Source organism: Coregonus lavaretus (genome assembly GCF_964263955.1).
Source record: "Coregonus lavaretus genome assembly, chromosome: 24".
NCBI lineage: Eukaryota > Metazoa > Chordata > Actinopteri > Salmoniformes > Salmonidae > Coregonus > Coregonus lavaretus.
The window spans coordinates 34,940,156-34,951,078 of NC_140011.1; the positions used below are offsets into that span (position 1 = coordinate 34,940,156).

General features: G+C 45.9%; 1 protein-coding gene across 2 annotated transcripts; it reads right to left on the reverse strand.

Annotated features, from left to right (window-relative positions):
* Positions 1–345: 345 nt before the first annotated feature.
* On the reverse strand, positions 346–3,652 carry LOC311100205 (tumor necrosis factor ligand superfamily member 13-like). 2 transcript variants are annotated; one of them, XM_084141017.1, is made up of 6 exons: positions 3,435–3,652; positions 2,332–2,422; positions 2,194–2,241; positions 1,819–1,940; positions 1,594–1,732; positions 346–1,467 (listed from the first exon to the last, which is right to left on the reverse strand). In XM_084141017.1, exons 1-6 carry the CDS (start codon positions 3,627–3,629, stop codon positions 1,358–1,360), a joined length of 705 nt encoding a protein of 234 aa, XP_083997143.1. In that variant the 5' UTR covers positions 3,630–3,652; the 3' UTR covers positions 346–1,357. The 2 variants fall into 2 exon arrangements, with proteins under 2 accessions (XP_083997143.1, XP_083997142.1); XM_084141016.1 differs by having other exon boundaries at positions 2,194–2,244.
* Positions 3,653–10,923: the final 7,271 nt, after the last annotated feature.

The window sequence follows — 10,923 nt, forward strand, 5'->3', positions numbered from 1 at the left end:
GGGTAACGATGCTTCGATGGTGACTGTTGTCGATGTGTGCAGAGGGTCCCTGGTTCAAGCCCAGGTAGGGGCGAGGAGAGGGACGGAAGCAACACTGTTACGTTGATGCTGTTGACCCGGATCACTGGTTGCTGCGGAAAAGGAGGAGGTCAAAAGGGGATTGAGTGTATAGTTTCCCTTCATCTGGCATACGATACTCTTCCCTTCTGCACACACTTGACATATGACCAAGTATTTTACATTTATGACACAGAAGGGGCTTGTGCACAAAAGCTCTTACAGGGTATCTCATGAATCCTAACTTTATATGAGAAGGGAGAGACTCTTCATCAAAGAACTACAATAGCATGGATGAAGTTTATTTATTTTCTCCTTCCACCATACAGGTCAATCAACATGCACCAACCACTCCATCGATGTCTTCAGTTATATCCTCTGCCTTTACTTCTTGCACCACTCCAGAAATAACCCCCTTGATAGGCGCCCTGCTACGAAAATCCATACAGGAAACATTCCACTCCGATATCTTTTTGAATCTTAAAACACGCTCCGCAGACACACAAAAAAATCTAAATAAGACCACTTCTTTCTTGTATGGTAATTTTCACTATACCGATTGAGCTTTTAAAGCTTCGCTCGCGAGTGACTTCATCACACTTAAATGACGTCATAATTAATTTACATGACGCAATATTCAACAAGTACCCAAGATTTGAACACAACTCCTAACTCAGGTCAGTGCCCTTATCTAAATAATTATTCCAATGGTCATGAATCTTGATCATCTCCAACCCCCAGCCCATTGACTACAATACACCATTGTCACCAATATATTGACCACAAGAGGTCACTCAATAGATAAGGATGGCAAACAGAAAGTTTAATTTAGCAGAGGTTAATTCACAACGATGCTGTACACTTAACAGTACTCATATCGGGTCACCACTCACTGTACTGTTTAGAGCTCGCAAGAAAGACATTTCACTGTACTTGTGCACATGACCTTGAAACTTGATATTGGGTCACTGTACTACTGTACTATTTTGTTTGCTTGATTAATATCCATATATTTTCAATAATGGAATTTAAACATTACATCGGTGAACTTTCCAATACTAAAATAGGTTAGTGGTGAATGTTGTGATATTTAGTAACTGTTCTGTATCAGGCTACCACAATATGAGTGCTGAAAGGAAAACACTGGCTGAGTAGTACTTGAAAAACGTTTGATATTGATAAGAGTTTCTTAAATATAAGGCAACTCAATGCAGTAGGTCAACATGTTGGGTTATCATAGGCAGTGAGGGATTGTAGGGTTCTGGAGGGACATGGTTTTGTGTTAGATCGTCACTCAGTGTCAGATCCTGAACATGCCAAGGAAGGTGGACTGAGGCTTGAGGACAAGCCCAGCAGATTTCCTGGGAATGGAGAGTTCCAGAGTGGATCCTGGCTCCAGGTAATGGACACCTGGGAGATAAACACCAGTAACTTCAGCACTGGGTGTAGTAGTGCAGTAATTGTGTTCCGTATTATAAGTAATTCATTTGAATGTCGTTTGTAACACACACTGGCCGGGGGGTTGGGTACACTCACCAGCTGTGAAGCAGGTGTTTTGGGCCACAGTGATGTTGCTGGGCATACTCTGTATGCATTTCATCAAGATGGTCTCCATACCATGTAGACGCTTCTTGATCACATGACCCATAGTCCATGTGGTGTCTTTATACAGCACCTGTACACAAACACAGTGATTGTATAGAGAGGAACTTGGCTTGACAGCCTCTCAAGAGATGACAATGTCTAGTTTTAATAGGCTACCTGACTGTAGATGAAGTAAGTCCCTTCGGTTACCACGGTGACCTTTTCTCCAGAGACCTGCAGCCCCTCCCCTAGACGACTCAGTCCTAGAGCCCATTTTACCAGAGTGTAGTCATCTTCATCTGAGACAACATAGTGGTTAAAAACATGGAGTGTATGTATGTTGGAGACAAAATAATGTTGGAGAGTATTGTAGTTAATGCAAAGCCCCGTTTATACCTGGTTCTAACATGCATCCTTTTTCCTGATGTTGTCCACATTCCGAATGTGCCCACATTTTTAGACAGGTGTAGATGACTAAACAGGGCTATAGTGTGTGTGAGAGAGAAAGAGAATGTACAGTATAGATGTGATGTCCGTGTACATTCGACTCACCATATGAGTGTGATGACAGAGGAACAAGGTGAAGAAAGGCACTCCTCCCTGCTGGATGAAATGGAAATTATAAAATATTAAGCAAGTTGTGCGTGTATGTGTATGTGTGTGTGTATGTGTGTGTCGGTAGAGACTGACCAGTGCGCCGCTGCCTCCGTCTCCCATTTCTTGAAATCTCCCTCTTTCCTCGAATTCCATTCCATTGTGTATGTCTGTGAGAGTCAGATATCTGTGTCAAATGCCAGATGACATCAGATGTGAACCTCATAGTGTGACAAGAATCAGTTGTTTCAGAAATGTAGTAAACAATCACATAATTGTCATATTTTTCCAGACTTCAACTCCATTGAGAAGTGTGGTGGATAATAAGCCTTATTGCTCGAACACCTAAGCATTAATAACTTCAAAATAGCCCAGTAGCCTAAGAATATGAATTGATGATGTCTCATAAGTTCTCGAAAACATACTTTACACATCACCTGATAGTGTGATAGGAATAAAATGTTTCAGATATGTGGTAAACAGGGTTGGGTAGGCTACTTTCTAAGTGTAATCCGCTCGAGTTACTAGTTACCTGTCCAAAATTGTAATCAGCAACGTAACTTTTGGATTACTCAAACTCAGTAACATAATCGGATTACTTTCTTTTACTTTTGGATAACTTTCCCCTTAAGTGGTATTAGAAGAAGACAAAAATGATCCATAAAACGCATTTGGTGTGTCATCATAGTGGTCTCTGTCTTGTGGTCAGTCTCTGTCAGGCTGAACAAACTTAAACTTGCACCTATTTTCGATGCTGAATGTCATTGAGAAAACAGAAAGGTATGATCATGTATTTTTTCACAAACATCCTTTCTGGCTTTAAAAGTAATCCAAGAAGTAATCATCTAGTTTTTCAAAAGTATCTGTAATCTGATTTCAATATTTTTGCAGTTTTTTTGTAATCACATTACATGTAACAACTCCCCAACCCTGGTGGTAAACAATGAAGTCATTTTCCAGACTTCAACTCTACTGAGAAGTGTGGTGGAATAGGCCTTATTGTTCTAAGCATTAACAAGCATCTTGATTCATTACTTCAAAATCTAAAACGGCCTAGTGGGTAAGCCTAAGAATATTTATTGACTTCTTGTAAATTCTCAAAAACCTAGACCTACTTTACACATCAAGCAAAGTTTCACAATAGTGTTTTCTTTTTCGTGTAGACTATAACCTATTAGTAAATGTATGAACTCACCTACCCCGCAGCGAGAGCTATCAGCAGATGATTCCTTTCTGTCCCCGCACACCAGACTGGTCCACTGACGCAGCTCCCGCAGTTCGACCTGAATCTCTCTGACCCGGTTGGACTGCAGGACCATTAGGCAGGCCAAGAACAGCGACACAGCGTACAGCAGATATGAGCCATAAAAATGTACTGTATAACGGTTTGTCATTATGTCACAAAGGCATACCAACTGTTACGAGGACGAGGGGATGGCGTCCTTTTTCAATGAAGGCTTTGTCAGGGCCGTAATGATCCCGTTATAATGTGTACTTTCACTTTCTGAATGTCATCATCGCATTATTTGGAAAATGATGACTCATACAGTCTCGGATTACAAAACTGCTATGAAGACCTGGAGGACCTGTGAAAACAAAGTGATAGGCCACAGAAGGCCAATAGGACTATCCTACATTGAAGTCTAAAGCTAAAGTTAATGTCTTGTCTTTATTAAATGTTTATACTTGTTTTGAGAAAGGCAGTGACCAAGACAAGCAAGTAGTTCATAAAAATAAAAATAACTGATTGTAATAACGGAATGAAAAGGGAATACAGTTCAGTGGGTTTGCAGCACTGCAGTCTACATTATAATGAATTAATGTACATTACCAGTCAAAAGTTTGGACACACCTACTCATTCAAGGATTTTTCATTATTTTTTACTATTTTCTACATTGTAGAATAATAGTGGAGACATCAAAACTATGAAATAACACATATGGAATCATGTAGTAACCAAAAAAGTGTTAAACAAATCAAAATATATTTTATATTTGAGGACAGCTTTGCACACTCTTGGCATTCTCTCAACCAGCTTCATGAGGTAGTCACCTGGAATGCATTTCAATTAACAGGTGTGTTTGTTAAAAGTTAATTTGTGTAATTTCTTTCCTTCTGAATGCGTTTGAGCCAATCAGTTGTGTTGTGACAAGGTAGGGGTGGTGTACAGAAGATAGCCCTATTTGGTAAAAACCAAGTCCATATTATGGCAAGAACAGCTCAAATAAGCAAAGAGAAATGACAGTCCATCATTCCTTTAAGACATGAAGGTCAGTCAATATGGAACATTTCAAGAACTTTGAAAGTTTCTTAAAGTGCAGTCACAAAAACCATCAAGCGCTATGATGAAACTGGCTCTCATGAGGACCGCCACAGGAAAGGAAGACCCAGAGTTACCTCTGCTGCACATAATAAGTTCATTAGAGTTAACTGCACCTCAGATTGCAGCCCAAATAAATGCTTCACAGAGTTCAAGTAACAGACACATCTCAACATCAATTGTTCAGAGGAGACTGTGTGAATCAGGCCTTCATGGTCGAATTGCTGCAAAGAAACCACTACTAAAGGACACCAATAAGAAGAAGAGACTTGCTTGGGCCAAGAAACACGAGCAATGGACATTAGACCGGTGGAAATCTGTCCTTTGGTCTGATGAGTCCAAATTTGAGATTTTTTGTTACAACCGCCGTGTCTTTGTGAGACGCAGAGTAGGTGAACGGATGATCTCCGCATGTGTGGTTCCCACCGTGACGCATGGAGGAGGAGGTGTGATGGTGCTTTGCTGGTGACACTCAGTGATTTATTTAGAATTCAAGGCACACTTAACCAGCATGGCTACCACAGCATTTTGCAGCGATACGCCATCCCATCGGGTTTGCGCTTAGTGGGACTATCATTTGTTTTTCAACAGGACAATGACCCAAAATACACCTCCAGGCTGTTTAAGGGCTATTTGACCAAGAAGGAGAGTGATGGAGTGCTGCATCAGATGACCTGGCCTCCACAATCACCCGACATCAACCCAATTGAGATGGTTTAGAATTAGTTTTGTATTTGTATTTGCATTTATTATGGATCCCCATTAGCTGCTGCCAAGGCAGTAGCTACTCTTCCTGGGGTCCAGCAAAATTAAGGCAGTTATACATTTAAAAAACATTACAATACATTCATAACAGATTTCACAACATATTAAGGGTGTGCCCTCAGGCCTCTACTCTACTACCACATATCTATAACACAAAATCATGTGTACATGTGTGTATAGTGCGTATGTTATTGTGTGTTTGTATGCATGTGTCTATGTTTGTGTTGCTTCACAGTCCCCGCTGTTCCATAAGGTGTATTTTTATTTGTTTTTTAATCTTACTGCTGGCATGAGTTACTTGATGTGGAATAGAGTTCCATGTAGTCATGGCTCTATGTAGTACTGTGCGCCTCCCATAGTCTGTTCTTGACTTGGGGACTGTGAAGAGACCTCTGGTGGCATGTCTTGTGGGGTATGCATGGGTGTCCCAGCTGTGTGCCAGTAGTTCAAACAGACAGCTCGGTGCATTCAACATGTCAATACCTCTCACAGATCAAGTAGTGATGAAGTCAATCTCTCCTCCACTTTGAGCCAGGAGAGATTGACATGCATATTATTAATGTTAGCTCTCTGTGTACAGTTGTGGTCAAAAGTTTTGAGAATGACTCAAGTATTGATCTTCACAAAGTTTGCAGCTTCAGTGTTTTTAGATATTTTTGTCAGATGTTACTATGGTACACTGAAGTATAATTACAAGCATTCCATAAGTGTCAAAGGCTTTTATTGACAATTACATTAAGTTTATGCAAAGAGTCAGTATTTGCAGTGTTGACCCTTCTTTTTCAAGACCTCTGCAATCCGCCCTGGCATGCTGTCAATTAACTTCTGGGCCACATCCTGACTGAAGGCAGCCCATTCTTGCGTAATCAATGCTTGGAGTTTGTCAGAATTTGTGGGTTTTTGTTTGTCCACCCGCCTCTTGAGGATTGACCACAAGTTCTCAATGGGATTAAGGTCTGGGGAGTTTCCTGGCCATGGACCCAAAATGTCAATGTTTGGTTCCCCGAGCCACTTAGTTATCACTTTTGCCTTATGGCAAGGTGCTCCATCATGCTGGAAAAGGCATTGTTCGTCACCAAACTGTTCTTGGATGGTTGGGAGAAGTTGCTCTCGGAGGATGTGTTGGTACCATTCTTTATTCATGGCTGTGTTCCTAGGCAAAATTGTGAGTGAGCCCACTCCCTTGGCTGAGAAGCAACCCCACACATGAATGGTCTCAGGATGCTTTATTGTTGGCATGACACAGGACTGATGGTAGCGCTCACCTTGTCTTCTCCAGACAAGCTTTTTTCCGGATGCCCCAAACAATCGGAAAGGGGATTCATCAGAGAAAATGGCTTTACCCCAGTCCTCAGCAGTCCAATCCCTGTACCTTTTGCAGAATATCAGTTTGTCCCTGATGTTTTTCCTGGAGAGAAGTGGCTTCTTCACTGCCCTTCTTGACACCAGGCCATCCTCCAAAAGTCTTCACCGCACTGTGCGTGCAGATGCACTCACACCTGCCTGCTGCCATTCCTGAGCAAGCTCTGCACTGGTGGTGGCCCGATCCCGCAGCTGAATCAACATTAGGAGGTGGTCCTGGCGCTTACTGGACTTTCTTGGGCGCCCTGAAGCCTTCTTCACAACAATTGAACCTCTCTCCTTGAAGTTCTTGATGATCCGATAAATGGTTGATTTAGGTGCAATCTTACTAGCAGCAATATCCTTGCCTGTGAAGCCCATTTTGTGCAAAGCAATGATGACGGCACGTGTTTCCTTGCAGGTAACCATGGTTAACAGAGGAAGAACAATGATTTCAAGCACCACCCTCCTTTTAAAGCTTCCAGTGTGTTATTCTAACTCAATCAGCATGACAGAGTGATCTCCAGCCTTGTCCTCGTCAACACTCTCACCTGTGTTAAAGAGAGAATCACTGACATGATGTCAGCTGGTCCTTTTGTGGCAGGGCTGAAATGCAGTGGAAATGTTTTTGGGGGATTAAGTTCATTTTCCTGGCAAAGAGGGACTTTGCAATTAATTGCAATTCATCTGATCACTCTTCATAACATTCTGGAGTATATGCAAATTGCCATCATGAAAACTGAGGCAGCAGACTTTGTGAAAATTTATATTTGTGTCATTCTCAAAACTTTTGACAACGTTGGCCCTGTTCTGAGCCAATTGCAATTTTCCTAAGTCCGTCTTTGGGGCACCTGACTATATGACAGAACAGTAGTCCAGTTCAGAGCCGGCCCTGGACGTTCTGCCGCTCTAGGCGCGAGAAAAAAATCTGCCCTTTTCTTTAACAACGGGTATGTGATACCCTCACTCAATTCGAGCCCTGGTTTTAACCAAACACACCAAGCCCTTCCCAGGCACCGAGGTATTTAATCAGTGCATGCGACAGTATTGGAGTATTTGGCTATACCGACATCTATGGATAGCATAATTGTGTCTGTCAAACAGGTAGGCTTACCACTTATTTTTTGGAATAGGAAGAAATAGGCTCCAATTATATATGTAATTCTATGATTATGCCCATAAAAAATGTTGGTGCACGCGTGCACATATAATTTAGGAGGTCCCTTACCAGGCAGAAGGGAATTTTACTTTAACCCCGTGCATCGGAGAGTTACAATGTTGCTATCACTTTGCAGCCAACTACCTATAGTAGGAAACCGACTTTCTTATTAATAATATGCCACCTGTTATCCCACATGGCACGATCCCATTATTGTTTCAATTACAATAAAAATAACACTATTGTAGCGACCCGCACAGACAGCTGTGTGTTATGTGTTAGGCTAGTAGATGGTTGTGTTGTACCTACCAGTACCCAGTGTTCGCGGGGTCCGACATGTCAATCAACCTGCTATCTGCCAATCACGGGAATGCCTGGAATGTTCTGATGCCGGGCATCCTGGCGGTTGGCGGAGTGGCGTGGAGGGGGGTTGGGCAGGGGGATGGAGCATTGGAAGTTAAGACCAGGTTTAGCCTTTGTTCTCTCTCTTTTTACGTCTGGGCTTCACAAGAGAAGGTCACGATTGGCTTGTGGGTTATCTTTCATTTATTTGGCGTGGGCTACGGCCAAACAGTAGCCTGTGTAAAGTTGGTTTAATAAACCGTCCATTCGTAAACTCAATCCTCTGTCTGGACAGTTGTTCTTTTATGATCTAGTCAGGTCATTACATTGGTGTCAGAAGTAAAAACGTTGATAAAAGTTAGCCAGCTAGTTAGCTGACTTCTGTGGCTAGCTACCGTAGGTGAGAACGGGGGTTGAAGATGCTTCGAGGGAATCCGAAAGTGAAGGTGGAGGTAGGGGACGATTATGGCCAAGGAGGTGCGTGTGCATGGACGTCGGGGGTTCTGGCTGAGGAGATCGCCAGGGCATCGGAGCCCAGAGGCCGCTTGAGGGAGGACGTTAGAGTGATGGCGGCTGAAGCGGGCATGAGTGCTTCGTCGACTGTGTTTCGCGCGGATTCTGGTGGGCGGACCGAAGGGGTGACGTCGACGCGGCGGGACGAGGAATCTGGGGCTCAGGATGTAAACAAACATGGCGGCGCCCAGTTCCCGGCTGCGTCCGTATCCGTTAAGACCCCGAAGTATTCCGGTAAGGCGGATTGGGAAGCTTTTCATGCTCAGTTTGAACTGTTAGCTCATTTTAGGGGGTGGTCGGATGAAGATAGGGCACTGCAGTTGGCTTTATGCCTCACGGATGAAGCTCTGGCCTGTTTGATATTGATTAGCCCCGAGGACAGACGTGATTATGGTGCTTTAGTGGGAGCACTGAGGAGGCGCTATGGACAGTGTGTACAGCCCGGGCTACTGCGCTCCGAACTGAGTAATAGACGCAGGCAGCCTGGAGAGCCTCTACGGGTGCTAGCTAATGACATTGAGAGCCTCTCTCGGCGGGCATATGCTCACATGCCCCCCTCCGTGCAGAGCGAGCTAGCACGGGACCAGTTCATACAGGCGCTCTCTCCTACGGAGCTGCGCATACAGACCCAGCTGGCTCATCCTGAGTCATTGCAGGTAGCCTTGGAGATGGCTTTGGAGAGGGAGCTGGTGTGGGCTGGGGCTTCAGCTGGGGCTTTGGTGGGGGTGCAGGGAGACAGACCCTCTGTGCGAGCTGGGGGGCAGAGCAGCCCGGAGCCGGAAAAGCCTGCATGGGTGGCTGAAATGACAGAACTCATTCGTGCTGTGTCGCTACAGGCGGCACGAAACACACGCCCTGGTCCCAGGGTCTGCTGGGGTTGTGGCCAGCCAGGCCATCTGCGCCGAGATTGCCCCATGTCCCCCAGAGCTCAGGGAAACGGCTCGGGGTCCGCATAGACCGGGTAGTGCGGACCCCTGGCTTTCTATCCCAACCACCATCTTCTTCAGGAGGAGCCCACCGGCACAGACGGGGAAGCAAGGCTCCACTTCCCCCAGAAGCAGACGAGGGCAAGCGGATGGAGCCTGTTGTTGTGGTGGGCCGGACCTGTGTTGGGGACTTTTGTCATGTCCCTGTCACTGTGGAGGGGGTGCCCTGCTCCGCCCTGGTGGACACTGGGTCCACAGTAACCCTGGTGAGGCCAGATATTGTGCCAGGTTGGACTCAGTGTGAGCCTACAACTGTGCAGCTCCGCACAGTCACAGGTGAGCTGGCACCCATGAAAGGGAAGGGAATAATGACTCTGACAGTAGGGGGCAGGACTGTGCGTCATCCTGTGTGGGTGGCGGCTGTGCAGGACCCTTGTATCCTGGGGTTGGACTTTCCTAGGAGCACAGGCTGCCAGTTAGACCTAAATAGGGGCACACTGAGCTTCCAGGGAGGGCCGGAGGTCACCATGGCCCCTAATGTCACATTCACTCAACCCAACAAACCCTTTACTCCAACAGTTAAAGCAGCAGAGACTCATGGCTGCCCCCCCTCCCCCACATCTGGGTGTGACTTTTCCCCAGCCCCCCTGTCACCTACGGCGTTGCGTTACATTCCCCCAGCTACCTCCACGACACAGTCCTCTGTGAGCCCGGGCCGCGCCCCCCCAGCCCAGCTACCCCAGATGGGAGGGGAGAGGACACTGTCTGCAGTGAGGGAGATATGGGGGAGGAACTGTGTTGGTCTTGACCCCGAGCAGCAGGAACGGTTGAGGCAGTTGCTGTTTGAATTCAGAGACAGCTTTGCGCTGAGTGAGGAAGAGGTGGGTCAGACTCATCTGGTGCAGCATGAGATCGACACAGGTGATGCTCGACCTATCAAGATGCGTCCCCGCCGTATCCCGCTGGCACGCCAGGAGGCGGCAGACAAGGCTGTGTTGGAGATGCAGCGGGCAGACTTCATTGAGCCCTCAGACAGCCCCTGGGCGGCGCCAGTCGTCATGGTTCCGAAGAAGGGGGGCAAGCTGAGGTTCTGTGCGGACTACAGGCGGCTGAATGAGGTAACCAGGAAGGACTCATACCCCATACCACGTATCGATGAGTCGCTGGACCTGGTTAGGGGGTCCTCCTGGTTCTCCTCACTAGACCTCCGCAGTGGCTACTGGCAGGTGCCCCTCTCCCCAGAGGCCAGAGCCAAAACTGCGTTCTCCACTAACAGAGGACACTGGCAGTTCAAGGTCCTGTGCTTTGGCCTGTGCAACGC